The sequence below is a fragment of the Stegodyphus dumicola genome, chromosome 6 (genome assembly GCF_044657685.1).
Source record: "Stegodyphus dumicola isolate Sdum_Otavi_A_Nest chromosome 6, ASM4465768v1".
NCBI lineage: Eukaryota > Metazoa > Arthropoda > Arachnida > Araneae > Eresidae > Stegodyphus > Stegodyphus dumicola.
The window spans coordinates 24,583,490-24,601,964 of record NC_140773.1 but is presented as its reverse complement, the minus strand read 5'-3'; the positions used below and the strand labels follow the sequence as shown (position 1 = coordinate 24,601,964).

The 18,475-nt window shown below is 29.6% G+C and overlaps 1 protein-coding gene across 1 annotated transcript in view; it reads left to right on the top strand.

The window, feature by feature from the left end:
- Nucleotides 1-18,475, top strand: part of sowah (ankyrin repeat domain family member sosondowah) — a 231,852-nt gene that overhangs the window by 211,785 nt on the left and 1,592 nt on the right. The window contains exon 12 of the mRNA XM_085818190.1: nucleotides 4,975-5,048. Coding sequence (XP_085674316.1) covers nucleotides 4,975-5,048 — 74 coding nt within the window. The remainder of the gene's footprint in view (nucleotides 1-4,974; nucleotides 5,049-18,475) is intronic.

Genomic DNA, 18,475 nt, shown 5'->3' with positions numbered 1-18,475 from the left:
TTTTTCCTTTTACAATTGAAATTTTATTCTTCATGATGATTTAACTCCAGTCCCCGTTAAAACATTATTAACATTTTGCTTTCAAATTACTTCAAAACATCTTTCAAAATATAACTTACCAGTATGGATTCTCTCTTTTAAAATAATTCTACTTTAATTTAACTTAGGAGATAATATAATCTATTCATCAATACTGTTTAGGAAATAATATATATATTGTATATATGGAGTTTTTATGAATTTGAGAAATTTCCAGAGGTGCAAGTGCCTGCGACATTGCATTATTACCTGACAATGATGGTTTTAAAAAAATAAACACTTAAACATATTTGTAAAATTCACGCATAAAAAAAGATAAACTGATAGGTAGAAAGACATTTAATGACGTTTTAAAAAGTCGAAAGATAAATTATTGTTAACTGTTTTAAACTCAGTGACTGAGCCCTGTCATAATTAGCTCTCGGAAATTTATAAATTGTTGAATCTAGTTCTGTACTCCATTGTATAAAAGGGAGAAATGTTCTTGTCCCTATACCCAGATGATTCCAAAAAGTGTTATAAAGATGCTGTCACTTTTATGCAAGTTGGCGATTGTTCTTCAGAATTGAGACCTTCACATGAGCATCCTGGTTACCTTGATAAGGATTACTTTCTCTGTTATATTCTTCATTAGTTGAGTCCTGTGGTATTGTAAACTGTATGAGATTGGTCTGAGTTTCTAGTCTTCTTTATTGTAAGTATGTCAGAGAGCATTCACTTGAAGAAAAATAATTTCTTAATTGATGAATGATCTGAATAGCATGCTGATCAAGAAAAGAATCACCTCAATAATTTGCAAAGGTGTCTGTTGATGTTATATAAAGGGTGCCTGTATGTTTGCAGATTGTCCTGTTGGAAAACACTATTTGGTAATGCAGTAGGTTCAGCATGTCACTTGCATATCAGTATGTTGCACTAATATGCATATTGAATTATACCCATTATGTATACTGAAGACTATTGATGCTAATGGTATTTAAAAAATGATTCTTCTTGAAGAGTTGTTGCTTTTCACCTGTGCAAAAACACTAGCCCTATTTGCAAAGCCACTGCCGTTCTCTCAGTCACAAAGTATCATTACTGAAGCAGAATGAAAGTAAACATTGAACACAAAATGACATTATTAATCACTTTGAGTAACTCTGGAGTGACAAAACGTGCAGGCATTCACAATGACTATTCAAAGTCAGTGGCAGTGTTTTCAAAATGTTAGCTTGGCTATAAACATGCCTTGGAGCATCCAGGTAATATTGGAGTGATAATAGAGCATCCATATATTCCATAGTTTTTAACTATGGAGATTTTGGAGCTTCTATTGCATGAAGCCAGATCTATCGATTTATGTATTCTGGAATGCCTATGTAGTGGTGTCCCATCATAAAGGAGCCAGTATCCTTCTGAAGATCAATTTTTGCCTTAAAAAATATCCTTCCTTAAGATAGTTAAAGTATTGTTAATATGGCTGCTTTCTTCAAATTAAAAATTGCTCTTTATAATTGTACTGGCATCTTACTGTCAGCAACTGTTGTAAATTTTTCCATCTTTGCAAAAGCTGTTCAACTTGTACGAAGTCCCAGCTCATTTCAGACAGGACATCATAAAGCATCTGCCTCTGCATTGTAATTTCATGATAGTGCTCCAATCCTAATTCAACTAATCATATTTTTTTCTAGCCATTGACTCTTAACTTCAGCCCTGCTTTGTTGCCTCTTTTTGAATTTCTAGAGCACTAGGATCCAAAGACCAACTAGCTATATCTAGGCATATGATTAAATTTAGAGTAATATCGCAGCTGTTTAAGAAAAATGTTTTAGATGACATTATGCCTTTTCTACCTGTTAATCTTTAACCACACACCAAAAACGACTAAAGAGAATTAGAAATTATGTAGTTTTGAGAAAAGTCTTAAACATTAGCTTAGTAGCCTAGCTTTTCCCTTTTCTCATAATCCTTAAATACTTGATTGAATAGAAGCTGCAACAATTTCCTTAACTAAAAAATACACCCTATACAAAATTTACTTGTATAAATGTTAGCACAGAATTTTTATATTTTTGTGTTTCCTCTGTAGAAGAGTGTTTGGGATGTTTAGAGAAATCATGCTATCAACAGAATCCTTCGTTAATACTGTGTTACTTTATGGCAGTACTACTTATAAATGATTTTATCATTGCCAATGTATAATGCAAAGTAAGAGCTCATGTTTTTGTAGTATATTTGTAAAAATTACAAAATTTACTTGTCAATTTAGAGAGTATGTTATCCTAACTCTATGTGTTTCTTGATTTCTTGTCACTTCATTTCAAATACCCATCTTTGCATTATGCTATAAGTTAGAAGGTATAACATTATCATATATATATATATATATAATGTGGCAGTTTAACTGTAACTGGACATTTGAACTTTCATTTATCTTCTAACTGTTTATTTAATTGCATTATTTGATAAACTTAAAACACTAAATTTAACTGTTAGGAAACTGTATGTATTTATGTAACTGTATCTTAGTAGTATGATTCTGTTGACACTTATGTGCAGACACATGCATTCTTATTACTTGTTTTTGTTAAATATAAAAGTTTTTATGTTGTGAACATGACTACTATTTTATTTTACTAAGAGAATTACTTCTCTGCCAGATAATGTACATGTGTTATGACCTAGTATACTAGAGTGGTGTACCCAATATGGCAGAAACATTTAACACAGTAACAGTAGTGTTATAGGTCTGTTTTTCTGCTTTTAATATAAGGAAAAAATATTTGATCTATTAGTCTTAGATGCAGTATGAATGAATGTTAATATTTATTAGTTATCTACAAATGCCTGACTTTTGGCATAAAGCCATAAGCTGTTAGTGATACGTGGTGATTACATGTGAATATTAACATAGACAATATGCATCTTAAAGATCATGAAAGCAGTTTTAGCAGTTGCTTTTATTGCTGAAATAATTTGTTGAGAAATGTTCTTTATTTATACATATATAGAAAGTCAGAAATTAAAAAAAATATATAAAAAATATTTACTGTTAAGTAATAGAGAAATTCTAATAAGATATTGTCTTTACATGTTACTCTAAAATTGTTCAAGAACAGTGTTTTTATGGAGGTGCAGTTTTTCTGGAAATGCCTTGAAAAAACAAGTTTTGAAATATGAAACTCAGGATAGAAAAAGTTAAATGTTTAACTCAAGATGAAAATTATTCATTTGTATACATTGTAAACTCTATGGGTTGGCAAATAAAGTTTGAAAAATATAATTGGTTATAAGCATTTTGTGATAGCAATATGTTCAAGCTAGAACATTTCTGATGATTTAGTATAACTTGATTGGATGTTCTGTGTTGTTAGATACCTGTAATATTAGAAATGAGTTCTTTACCCCAACATATTAGTTATTTAGAAGTAATTCAATAAAACTGTTTCATTGAATCCAGCTGTTTCTTTTATAGTGGAGAGGAAAAATAATTAAAGAAATTTTCTTTGGAAAATTCATATTTGATCATATGAGTCAAATTTCCTTATACATCATACCTACTCGAATTATTATATTATGAAATTAAGTGTTCAATAACATAGTGTTTGAAAGTTTTCAATAACATACTATTTAAATTAAGTTTTCTACTGTTACCTCATTTAGTATAGTATAAGTTGAGATGTTTTTGTCTGTTATTTTTGAAACCATAAAAAATCTTATTGATGACAGTGCTGCTACATAGAAGTTAACTAGCTTTGGGGGGGGGAGGGAAGGAAACCTTCTAGATTAAATTTGAAAGTATCTTAGTCTTTACCAAATAGCAAAGTGCTGGCACATGGAAATATAAAAGTATTTTATTTCTGGCCACTGCAACACATTGCTTTCATAGATCTGAATTTGTTCATGAAAATTGAAAGATCTTACATTTTTCCAAATAGCAACATTGTTGCACATTCTAGATAAAAATGCTTTCTTTCGAACAATGTTGCCACTGCTCGCTTGCAAATCATTGTGTTAATAAAAAATTCATTAAAATTTTACAAGATATGAAATAAAAATAATGAAACAAATTCAAAATTTGGCCTCTTGTGTGCACTTGTTCGGGTGGAAGACTACGTTATTTAAAATTTACTAGCTGTCATTTTTTCACAGTGCGAGGAACATACATACATATGTACAGATCTTTATTATTTAATTTCTGTAAAAACAATGCAGATTGATAATATTTAGTGGTAACAATTTCAAAAATGAAATGCTGTTTATTGTGAACCAACAAAAATCCCATTTCGAGACTAATAGCCCTTTTGGTCTAAATAAGCACTACCAACATTTAAACGTCTGTAAGAAACCCAGGAAGAATCTGACATGTATAGAATGTAAATAAATTTCTTATTCTAAATAAATAGCTGTAATGATAATAAAAATATTTAATACCCCCTCCCAAGGTTGTTTTCTGTTAATTTGGAAGTGACTAGTAAACTTCTTTATCTGATAAATGTATTTATTGAAAAGAAATGTGCTAGTTTATTCCTGTTAGTTATTTTTTAAACTGCTTATAGTTGCTATTTCCTTAAGTCTTCATTTATGCCTTATATTACACCAAACAAGGAAATTAAAGAAAGAGTAAGAAGTTTATGAAAAGGAAGTTAAATGATTTAGGATTAGAAGTTAATATAATAGAAAAAGTGATAATTTTTTTTTTTTTAAAAAAGAAGAGGAATTATATATTTTCACGTATGTTCTATTTTCATAAATTTTATTTTATATTTTTGGATATTTTTTTAAAATGTGTTAATAGATTTTAATAAATGCAATTTTTTATATAAATTTAATAATGTAATTGTGTAAATTATTATGCAATAATGTAAATTTGTGTTTCCTTCAATGAAAAAATATTTATTAACTTCTTCCAGAAAGTTCTACTTGTTTTTTAATTACCTAATTTATTTTCAGACTATCAATTTGATGCCTCCACCCAAAACGTATCCAAAAAAGAAAAAGTCCCGGAAACATGCTGATATTATAGGGTAAGTTCTTCATATTTATCAGCAGAAAAAATATGTCACTGGATTGTCATATTGTTAAATTAGTTCTTCCCACCCCTAATTTTATTAGTTTAATTACACTAGTGAAACAGGCAAACCTTGTATTCAGCATAGATTTTGTAAAATCCCAATCGATTTCGAGGGCAAAACGGGTCCCCCTTCATCAGGAGCAAAAAATCCTGCAGTAGAAATTAAGCCCTGCTCGTACTCACAGTATGAGGTAGTATGTTTTGCTCGTGATTAAGGGGGACCTATTTTACCCTCGAAATCAATTGAGATTTTATAAAATCTACGATGACTATAAGGTTGTCAATTTGCCTATTTTATTTTCCATGTCAGCGTGTTTTTCTTGCATTTTGTCGTAATTACACTAGTATTCAAAGGTAATTTTCATATACGATCAGTTATCTACAGAAGCACTGGATGTATTTTAATGGAATTTTTTACAGCGTAGTAAAAAATATACTGTTTAGTAGTCATAGTATTCATGTATGATTGCATATGTACTAAAGTATTGTGTGTGGAATGCATTATATCCTATGTTTATTTAACTGTAGTAAATATCTAGTATAACTGACGTAACTGTAGTATTATATCCTATGTTTATTTAACTTCATGTAGCTCCTAGGTAGCAGAGTTTAAAATTTGAGGCAGATCCCTAAATTGCACCTCCTAAATATCTTTGTATAATTTTCACATTAATATTTAATTAGTAATATTTTAATTTTTTGTCTACTTTCACTCTGATTTAGGTGCCTTATTCATTCATCCTTGGCATACTATGCTAGACGTTTACTTACAATTTCCAAATTTCTTCAAAATATTATAGTGGGTTATACGAAAACTGCTCCCATATTGTAGGTATGAGCAGGGCTTAATTGCTAAAATCGGAAGCCGCAAAAAAAGGAAAAAAAATAAAGAAATAAAATAACTAATAATTAAAGTATTTAAAAATTTAAATTAAAGTTAAAATTCAATAAAATGTAAATAAAAATTTAATAAATTATTAAATTAATGATAAATAGTTAAATAATAAAATAAAATATTGGACCTTGTCTTATTTGGGGTTACAACAGGAATTACAATTTCATTCAAAAAGCAAATAAATAGCTCATATAGCCTGTGACGGTATTTCAGCCTGGATCACCTTGTATAATACACTATCAAAGGATGATAGCAACAAACAATATGACATATAGGCAGATGATAGAAAAATTATCTTTTGGAGAAATATTTAGAGAAATATTTATTATTATCTTTTAGAGAATGGATAGAAAATCTATTCTTTCTCCATTGAAGAAAAGGTATTGCAAATGAAAATAGAGAGAATACTAGAAACAATATGAGAGTATGGATGGAAATTTTATTGGAGAAGTGTAGCGTCGAAAACAAAGAAGAGTTCAACATTGTCTGGCCGCGATCCCCTGCCGATATAAATCTAGCTGTCAAGCAGAATGTGGCAAGGAAACAAACTTGACCTGAATCCAGCCCTATAACAATGTAAAACTCTGTACAAGTGACAGTTTTCTTCCTTGATATTTATATACATCATTCCAAAATGCCTGTCTTTTCTTAGGAAGTTACTAGCGTTGCACGAGCACGACCAGAATGATCGCGTTTAGTACTTTTGAGGGTGGAAACTTGACCCATTCTCATAAGTTCAGTCCTTTCACACTTTTCATCCACAGAAAGATCTGGAACAATTTGTTCATCACTCTGTAGTTTATCCACATCATGTGTACAGTTCACCTTGGTATTTTTAGCAGTAAGTACATACTTATTTCCCTCTATTTCCTAAAAACCAGTTCTAGTTTTTGCATTAGAGTTATGGATAGAATCCAATCCTTCTTTCCCGTCTTTTATTTCTTCATCTTTTCGTTCTCTTTCTTTAATTTTGTTAGATATTTCATCCTTCCTTTCTTGATCTTTCTCAGACATTTCATCAGCAACTTTCTTTATTTCTTCATCCTTTGATTCTTCAGATGCCGCTTCTATCATTTCTGTATCTTCTTTTATGGCTCCAGTTTCTTCTGTAAGTTCCACTTTCGTATGTTAGAGTTGCTCTCGCAGCTTTTCTTGGCTGACTTTCATCTGTTTTCGTATGGCTTTCATCCCTTCTGGTCCGGCTTTCATCTCAGCTGTCGTCTGTTCATATCTAGCTTTTATCTCAGCATATCCAATTTTTGTCTCAGCCTTCATCTCTTCATATCTGGTTGTAATCTCTTTTCATACAGCTTTCATCTCAGCCTTCATCTCTTCTAGTATGGCTTTTACAGCTGCTAAGAAGTTCGTGAACTTCATTTTCTTCGCCATGGCTTTTTCCTGTAGGTGGGTCACTGGCATTCCTGGCATTCACTCGCAAATCCCACTTTTGACACCAGTTGTTGCATTCTGTATGGGTTCGTGGACTTGGAGTGATTGATGACAACAGTCTAAAAAGAATGAAAACACAATTTATTAGTCATTTTTACTCAGGACAACTCCAACAGCACGTTTATAGTCATCTGAAGTCTATGAAAAACACGCTGAAACAATCAGCAACACAGACTGCAGTCTATAACGGTGAATACAGCTTCACAGCAAAACACTAGAGTACAGCTCCTAACTCTTGTTCGGTCATTCACAAAACTCTCACGCTACAACTCGCTATGCACTCAATGATACACTTGATAGCCTTAACAATGCATACTCCTAATGTGCCAATTTGCGGTACACTGATGAGACACCTCGACACTAGACTGACGATCAGCTCGATAGACTATGAGACATTCGATCGACTCAGAGACTCTGACGAGACATACTCGACTACTCCGTGTACAGGCAGAGTTTATATAGCTTTTTAGCTGCTATCGAGAACATTCTGGGCCAAACCAGTAAGAATTCGTTCAAAAATGTTCTCCATTCATCTATGGCATATCACCAATTCTGTTGCCAAATGGACGAATTTTCACCAAATCTGGCTACCCTGCCTTCCCTTGTCATTTTCTGGAAGCCCTAAACCCATCTTGCAGGAAAGCTATCTCACCGCTGCTAGGCATTTTGTAACAATCTAAATACATCATTAGATAGATGAGAAAGCTCATTAGCAAACACACACACAAAATATTAAAATTGGGCAAAGGGTAACACATGAAATAATATATAAAAGATAGTGAAATTTTGGTGATGTCAAAACTCCATGCGCAACTGTGTGTGAGTGGCAAGGTCCTGTGGTAGACAGTCTGTGTATATGGGTGATGTTTGCTATATTTTATTTTATTTCGTCAAATGGCAAGGTCATCTGGTAGACAGTCAGTGTGTTCGGGTGGTGTTTGCTGTATTATATATGAAATGAAAAGTCATTTGATTTTCTGAATTAATCTCAATATGGTAGTAATCTCAATTGCCAAATGTAACTACCCAGTTACACTTGGCAATTCATTTATAGATGTAATATTTACTAGAAATATTACTTCAGACATCTTAAATTATGTATCTTATTTCTCATATCATCGACCAATTTTACCATAGGGTCATTTTGAATTAATAAATATAATAAATAAAAAATAAACTATATGTGTGTGTAAAATTTTTTGTTTGTTTTATTTGTTCTACAACATCCTCCCACATCCATTAGTAATCCTATGCATTAAACACCAATGACTGTTTTAACTAAAAGAGAGAGATTACCATCAATTTTTTTTCTTCTTTTAAAGCTTCTATGCACTTACTGATAGTGATATAAGACATCGTCCTTTGTTGTTAACCCTTTGTAGTGCACTATACTTTAAAGTCGGAATTTCAACAAAAATAGTTGTATGCAGTCTATTTAGGCTCTAAAGGAGTATACATGTAAAATGTTGTAAAAATTGCTTTATCGTTCTGATGCATAATAGCATGAGATCACTAAAGCCGCAGCGTTCCCGCTAATGGAACACTGTTTTATTCGTTGATTCTGCGCATGCTTTTTATATGAAAAATTTTTTAAAATATAGAACAAATAATATAGAGTATAGCCATTAAAATTACACAGAAAACACAGAAACGTTTTTTTCAAACAAATTTTTTTTGTAACACAAAATATAGAGAAAATTACCTGAAAATAAGTGGATTTTATTAACACGTCATAGGTGAAAATTCTGGATCTCCTCGTGATATGCTGCCATCTACTGTTTAAAAAGAAAAGTTCAAAATATATTATAAAGGCATTTTTATTCATTTACAGTTGAATTTAACGGTTTCAGAAGTGGTTCAAGTTGGGTATTCCATGAAGAACACTGAGCAACAAAGGTTAACAAACAAAGACTTTAGAGAATGATGAGATCAAATTTGCAAATCAAGTAAAAATTTAAATGCATTGAATCTAATATTTATGCCATTGGATCTGTCGAAAGGGAAAAGATGCCAGATATATCATTGTTATGCTCATGCAAAGAATTAATCATCCAGTGTTCTGTGGCAGTGATTTTTCTTTATTTTTTACTCTAACTCTATAAACTGAAAAGTACATATACAGTAAGACCCCGCATAACGCTGTTTCGTTTAGCGCTGTTTCGGTTTAGCGCTCTTTTATTTCAACCCGGGGATTCCCTGAAATTGTGCACAGCGCTAGGTTTCCAAATAACATATCCGAAACAGTGTAGTTGTGTTTCTTGTTTGGTGCGGTGCTGTCCGGACGCATTTTTATCATTTGAAACATTTGTTGACATTATTGTAAGTATAAACTTACGTAATACTATAATGATTAATACAGTGACAAATATTATGATCTTTAGTTTTTATCATGGGTGATAATAAAAAACAAGAAAAGAAAGCAAATAGAAAAAGCATTTCACTGGAAATTAAAATGCATGTGATTAGAAGATTAGATTCTGGTGAACGTCAATCTCAAATCAGTGCTGCATTGAATTTCACAACTTCAGTAGATTCAACATTAGATGCCTTATTGACAAAAAAGCAGAAAATTGGAAACACAGAATAGACTGAATGATCTGACTGACTGAGAATTTTATTTGCTTTTTTTATGAGTATATTCGTTTATATCATTTTTATTTTTATAAGAAATAAATGTTTGGTTTTATTTTTATTAAAAAAAATTATTAAATTTAATACCTAACCAATTTCCTATCCATCTTTCCCTAACCCCATTATTTACATAAAGTTAAGATAGATTAAGATAGTTAAGATAGATTATGTTAAGATAGCCTCGTTTAGCGCTGTTTCGTATTACGCTCTACTTTGATGGAACGTATCCACCGCGTTAAGCGGGGTCTTACTGTATATGTAAAGAATTCTGAAGTTGTACAGTTTCCTTAAATTCAATGAAAAGTAATAAATAACTTTTTTAGCTATCATAATATTCTAGATCCTTTGTGACTAAAAATCATAAAATATTGCTCATTTGCTCATATATGAGCAGCATTAAGATATTAAGAAATTTTCAAGGAACATTAAAAGTAATAGTGTTAATAGTTAAAGTAAAGGAACAAGATTTAACTTGAATAATTGATTTGAAAATAAATTCCATTTTAATTGCCTACCAACAACAACCAGTATATTCATTGACCATTGTTAACTTGATATAGGCTCAAATCGTACCAATGAGGTTGCACGGATGCATGTTTTTGTAGTTTTCCGTACATGTAGCATAAAAATGAGCCAGTTCGTCTTACGCCCTCAGTGAAGAATCCCTCCCTTTATGCAGATAGTTCATTATGCTTTGCTGTAATCAATTATAATCATTTGAATTTCTCTTACACAGTCTTAATTTAAAATCCATCATTGTTAGTAGCCTCACAATGTGATGTTTTAGTGGCATATGACTTTAATAACTCAATTGACCTATTTTATTGTGAGAATATAATTGGAAGTACATGACTCAAATCATTATTGAAAGAAATGTACGTTATAACCATATTTTTAACTAATAATAATTAATATATTTTAATGAATTTATGTAGCATATAAGTAGAGTTTTTATTTTATTTTATTTATTTATTTATTTTTTTTAATTTTTTTTTTTTTTTTTTTTTTTTCTGTTATAATAAAACACTTGCAAATGTCTATATATATGGTTAACAAATAAGTATTGATAGCAACATAAAGAAATTAAAGCTTTTCTGTCTGTTAAAATTTGGAAGGGTGGAGAGATCATCCTTGAATTGTTGATTTTTTCTCCCTGCATAAGAAACAATATAAATTATTTTTTAGTGTTTAATTATTTAGAATTTACCTGCTGATGAGGTAAACCTGGCTGTATTCTATATATTTAGCCATGTATATCTTGATACAGTTGTATTATATCAAGTATGTTATATCATCACATAGTACTTCCTTATTATTGCAGTCCCCAGTATTTCAGCAAAAACAAAACTATTGGCAAATTAAAGTTTAAAAAAAAAAAATGTTAAGATCTTGCAGTAAACTCACATATTTAGTTTGTGCTGCCATATTTCCGTGACTGATTTTAGTAAGCATTAAAAGCATTTTCTTTTCCCAAGGACTTCTGCAATGCAACTCCAAAATTTACAACTTTAAAACTGTTATACCTCTTGTTAATGCACTGCAAAGCATAAAGCCTACTCAGTGCAACACTTAACTCAAGTGCTACAATCTTATTCAGATTTCTTACTGAAAATTAGCTTTTTGGATATTTCATGTTTTTTTTTAAGTTGTTACTAATAAACCTGATAATTTGGGGTTGCTCTAAGATGGTTGGTTGTATTTAAATTTTGCAATATATAGATTAAAAACCAAAACTGAAAATACCGAAATTTACTATTTTATTTACACTGCAGAAATGTCTTTATATACATATATATTTCTTTGTGAATAATTTTTTTTGTTTATTTATTTCTTTGTGAATAACATATTTAAAAAAATCTTCTCTGAATTTATAATTCCACATTATCCATTGAACTGATTAATAACTGATGTTTGTAATCCATTGTAACTGATGTTTGTAATTTTAATTCTAAATATTTCCAAATTGTCTCTATATTTGCTTTCTCAGCCTTCATTTCAGAACTGCTTTCAAGCAATCGTATAAAAGAAAAATCCATGTGCTTAGGAAAAGAACTATGTGATTAGGCATTTACAGAATGTTTTTGTATTTACTCCCTCTTTCCTAGATAGAAACCCTAACATGCTTTGCTGTAATGAAAATACACCAAATCAAAACCTTTTTCTCTATTTTAGTTCAGTATTTCAGTGATCATCTAAAATGGAAATGTGTATGATTTCCATTTTAAATTATTACTAGAATACTCTAAATAGCTAAAAAACTAGGAATCAAGAAACTTTTTTTTTTCCCTTACGATTTCGGCTCTTATTTATTTAAACTAAATTCCAGTGTAAAATTTAAAATTGATAGAATTTTATTCAGAATTTATATCAAACTAGGGTTGCTTTTTTGCCTAATTTTACATTTTAAACATTTGTTAATTATTTTTAATAAATTATTTTTTATTTTAGATTTTTTTTTTTTTTTTTTTTTTTGTATTTTAACTTTCCACTGTTTACAAGTTTTTAACAGTTTTTTTATTATTATTATGCTATTTTTGTATGATAAACTTGAGATCTTCAGATAATGAGATCATACATATTCAATAATTCCCGAGTTATTTAACCCATTAAAGCAATATTTAGTTGATTTTAAAGCATTTAATTCTTTTCTTTCTTAAAATAAATAAAATGTTTTATAATATTAATAATGATAAAATTAAGTATCCTAAAGTGTCATGGAGAATTTTTTGGCTACCTGCCAAAAATAGCACATTTATAATTAGCCCAAATGGGTTATCAACCTCAAAACAAAATTTTTCATTGGAGTCTGTTGCCATTCAGAAAAGCATAAGATATTACTCTTTCACATTTAATCTCTCTGTTATTAAATGACAAACTAAATTATTTAAAAGCAATAGATGCAGTTCTTAGGAATATTATTTTTTTACTTTTTAATCTGATTTCTTTAAATAAAAATAAGTTTAATTCATAATATATCTGATTAAAATCATTAAATACATTTTAATGGAGTCACATTACATATTTTTTCACTTAAATATACAGAAGATCTGTAACGTTCCCATGTTAGTCGTAATGCATATTCATCCAACATCCTATAAAATGTTTCGCTGTTCCATCTGGGCCATGTCTATTGGCAATCATTACAGATAAACCTAAAAGAGCCTTTTGGGTGGTTTTTAAAACCTGAAAAAACTTTCCGATTTTTTTATTTTATTTTTTTATTTCTTTTTTCTCCCTTTTTTCTTTTTTTAAACTTTTTTTTATGTGTGTATAATTGCTGATTTTTTGTAAGTAGATTATTTTTAATTTCTATAAGTATCATTAATATGAAAAGAAGAATTCCAACCAGAATATATTCAGATTATCTGATTTATGGCAAGCTGCTATTAATTTTGATTTTATACTTGAGAAATCTGTCTTCTTTATTCAATGCCACTGAAATGTAAATTCCTTGATATGCTGTTAGAATATTTAGAATTTGTTGTTAGATTTCTCTAATTACTGCGATTTTTAGAAATAAATATTAATAATTATTGCAGTATCAAACCATATAGCAATATATATTCAGTATGTGAAACATAGCTCTGAAAAAACGTTTTAAATGGTTTTAAACCTTTGTTTGAATCCAGTACAATACATGTATGCCTTTTATGTTCCGTGTGTTAAAAGTGTCAAAATTTGTGTTTTAGTATGTATATTATAAGTCAGAATGTAGAGAAAGGAAAATCAATACTGAATATGAAAAGAGTACTCCACAAAATTTTTAATTTATCTTAAGTTCAAGTTAGTGCAGCTGTAGCTAACAGTAATGTAGAGTTATACATGCAATATTGTACAAGATTTTAAATTTTATGCAAATTAATAGAATATTTCTTATTTATTAATAAATGCAATCCGTCAATAAATAGTAAAGTATAATAAACAAATTCTTAATCAATGTGTGTGTCTTTCATTTTACAGATTTGTTACTGATTCTGTGAAATGTTTTTATGGTAGTAGAATATAATTCAATATACAAAGGTATATTTAGATGTTTAAAATTCATTTTAATTTCTTAATACCATTTTAAAAGTAAAAATAAAAATATATTAAATGCAACATAATTAAGAATTTCCTAATGCTTTTAGTGAATAAATAAATTTGAGAAATGTATGGTTAACTAATAATATCCAGTAACATTTGAATTTTCAAAGCAAGGAGCTGTTAATCGCATTAGTATCAGAGCTTCTGGAGGGGGGGAAACCTGGGAGAATGATTAACCATATCTTAAGTTTAAATAGTCTTTTCTTTACATCTGTGTATTAGAGAAGGATTCTGTAGCTTTCAATTATATTTACTAAATGGCTTGCAATATTCATGCAATCATGATTACTGTCAGTGTGAATCAGTCCGTATCTTTTATTTTTATGAGATTGCACAGTAAGAATATTCTTTTCTGTATTTTATTTTTTAAACTTGTAGCTAATTAGTTAAATTTTAGTAGATAGTCTTTGCAAAATGTATAATTTAATAATTATCAGTTTTTGTTCATCATAATGTCAATAACAGATTTAATAGAATTCCATAAATTCAGAATCCATTTAACAGAGTTTGGGACCCTAGACAAAGCATTCTGTGTGGGGCTGCAGCTGCTTACTTTTCTTGTTTCATGGGTTGGAAAACAATGGAATTGTAGGGAATCACATGGAGATTTTGGAATATCCTAAATTCTAGGGCTCATGTTGATAATGTTCATGACTTTCCTGTCATCAGAAAAAAAAAATTACTCCCTACATGATTGTTAAAAGAGGTGAATATCTTTTGCATCTAATATATGAATAGCAGTGATATAAAATTAAATATTCCAATTTGCTTTTAAGAGAGAAGTATTTTATGTGTTTTAGATATCCATTTGAATTTTTCTCAGGAAAATGAATGATATTTTGAAAATATTTCCGTAAGATAAAAAATACTCACACCCCCATCATTCATGTGAAGATGAAAGAAGGAAAATCACTGTTAGTAGAGTTTCATTCAGTACATACTCCAATCTAAGACTGCTTTTTTACCTGATGTTAAATTTGACATTAAGCATGCTTCCCTTTTAGTTCATTAGGGTCTATCATCATTCTAGTTTTGAAGATTAGGTGAAAATTACTAATACTGAATGATTTATTGTGTATCATTAAACCTTTTACTTATAACATGTAATTATAAATTTAGGTTATGATTATTTTAAACACTTTGTCCCCAAATAAATAAGTAAATCTAAACAATAAATATGATATTTCTGTGGTTTACATAGACTAGATAATTTTTGTGTTTACAGTTTTGGTTTTTAGTCTATATACTGCAAAATTTAAATACAGCCAACCATCTTACATGTTAGAGCAATGCCAATGTATAAGGATTACTAGCAATTAAGAAAAAATCAAATTTCTAAAAAGTGATTGACATATAGGAAGCAGGTTTTTTATTTTACTAATTTATCAATTTTTTTATCAAGAGACCTGAACCATAAATAAATTTTCTGAATCTTAGATTGTTACGTTTTTGATAATGGAAGTAAATGAAAAATGAGCACTAATTTAACACTGAAACAATTTAGTGTACAGTTTCATAAACATCATTCCAAAAACTGCCACCACTGTAATTAAATTACAAGGGGAAATGAAAAGAAATTGACAAGAAAGTTTAGCGGACTGAAATGTAAGCAAAATCACAAAATTTAAAAATATAAGTTCAAGTATTTATTAGTAGATTTCCATATAAAAGTAGGTAAGTATACTTTTATAAGGAAGTATATTAGGTTGCAGAGTCAATTATAATTAACTGATAATAAAGGTGCAAAATTAACATTATGCTGAATTGCTTCAAAATTTGTCTTTTGTTGATCAGTATTTCTGAATTTACTCTTCGCTTCTCTTATCAAACATGCAAATATTTTAGGTTTTAGACAACGTATTTGTTGTATGTGTAATCAAAGCAAATTATGTTATAACCTTGTCTTAATTGCTGAGTTTATAATTAAATCAAACACCAGTCTTAAAGCGAGATAAGTTTTTGAAACTAAGTGATCATAAATACTTTTTTTTTTACACTAAATTCAGTTTTCCCCACTGCCTCTTTGATCTGTTTTTTAATAGTGTTCATTGATGCATACCCTATATAAATTATGTGTCTATTTATGTATATCACTTGAGCATTACCTCCCACAGCAAATTTTTATATTACTTTTTCCTCATTTCAATCACAACAGTTAGAAATTGTTTAGTAGTCATTGTTTCTGTATATTAAGTAGCCACAATTAAAGCTTAACTTCTGCAATTAGAAGTGCTGTAGCCATACGAAAAGCCACGAGGAAATATGATAATAGAGGAATAAATAAATAAAAATAATATATAAAATAATAAATAATTAATAACTAACTTGAAGCAAAGTGTGAAAATATAATAGCATTAATTAATTTAAACTAAAGGTGATTAGTTAAATATTGAATCAAGATTTTGGAACTCATTTTGTAGCTATAATTGGTATTACAGTTTTTGTTAAAAACTGAGAATTACCGGAGCAAGGCTTTACCTGAAATTAAGCCATGGTCATAATCATACTATTTATAACAAATTAAAAGTTCAAATGACTTAATATTCTTTTTGTTATTTATCTATTTTTCCTGTATTTCATTATTAAAAATGATGCTTTGATTTGGTTATTTGTTTTCAAAAATATATCTTTTTAAAGATGTACTTTTTGTAACAAGGTTCATTATCTCAGTCAAAACTTTCACATTCCCTCATTTATATTTATGTTAACTGCTCTTGGAAATAGACTGCTACTACATATATTCTTTGATTATTATTCTAGTTTAAAACAACACCTACATAGCAAGTATCAACAATGATATTTATATATAAAACTGCATCATCCATACAAATGTCAGATAATGAAAATATCTCTGTGAACTTTTGTCTGTAAAAGGCTTTGTATGTGATGATCATTTGGCTATTAAAAGTAATTAAGGTTTTTGATTTTTGAAATACTGTAGGTAAATATTAAATAGTTATGTCAAATTTTAGGTAGGAGATATGTTCTCCAGTAGAAACAATGTAGAAATAATCTATATAAATAATGGCGATTTCAACTTGTAGTGATCATTTGGCTATTAAAAGCAGCCGTTAGTTTTTTAAGTATAATAAATGAAAAGTAATAAACTGTGCTTGGAGATATACTGTCCAATAGTATTGATGTAGAAATTACCTATGTATGGTGAATTCACCTCTCTATTGATTCATCAAAATCCACAAAGTCTTGGTTGCATAAGTTAAAACTGAAACATAATATCAGCGCTTTATGTATTGCTAATTAACTCTTTTTTGCTGATGATTTTGTATCGTAAAATAAAACTATTATAGTTCAAAGTACGTTTTTACAGTTCTCTTGACGACTTAGGTTCAGTTTGGATCATCTTGTCTTGTGCACAGCTTTCTAGATTGTCCAAATTTTTACGGCCTTTGAGTGATTAATGAGCGAAAGCCCCTTCGCGATATTGATTAAAAAGAAAATTTGTTTGACAGCCTTCATTTTGTCCTCTGGGGCACGATGGCTCTTTAGAAAAACGAGGGGAAACTAGAGCGCTCTTTAATAATTTTGTTTTCTTTGCGCTTAACCTTAATAAATGTGTATTTAATGCGCGTCAAAAACGCGTCGGCTTATCGTGAAATTTTTAATGAAGATTTCCTCCTTCCAGTTTCTGACATGCGGGGAAAAAAAGTATGCTTTAATAATAATGAGGTAACTCTTCGATTTTGTTCGTCTAACGAAGCGCTTCTGTGTGATTTGTTACCGAAAGAATTCTTCCATAAAATCATGGCTGTATTTTTACTAATGCCCGGGTTATTTCAGACTGGTAGTTTAATTCGATTGCTTGAAACTTTGTAATTGCGTATGAGGTTGTATTTTGTGACGTGAAAATTATTTGTGGGTATAAAGAATCATAAAGAAAGAGTGTTTACATCCAATTGAGGGAACTGAGAGCAGATGCTTTTATACAGCGCGCCCTCTATCGGCAATTGAAGGAAAGAAAAAGCCCCTTCGTATTTTGTTTGAAATTAAATTTTACATCAAAATACATGTTACATTCAGATGCACAATAAAGAAATTTTGAATATTATACTGGATATTTTGTTTGCTAAGTATCGGTTATGTGTAAGAAAAGTCGCGTTTTGGAAGAAAGGAAAGAAGAAGTCAGAAAAGAATCCAAAAAAGTAACGTCATGTTAAAGAATTTATCCTACGACAATAAAATTACCTTTCATAATTTCATTTTAAACCATGATTCGTTTAAAGAAAGTGGAGTTTCCACAATGCAATATTAACTTCCTGTATATCTAAATATTTTAATAAATGTTAACTAGAATTCTGATTTTA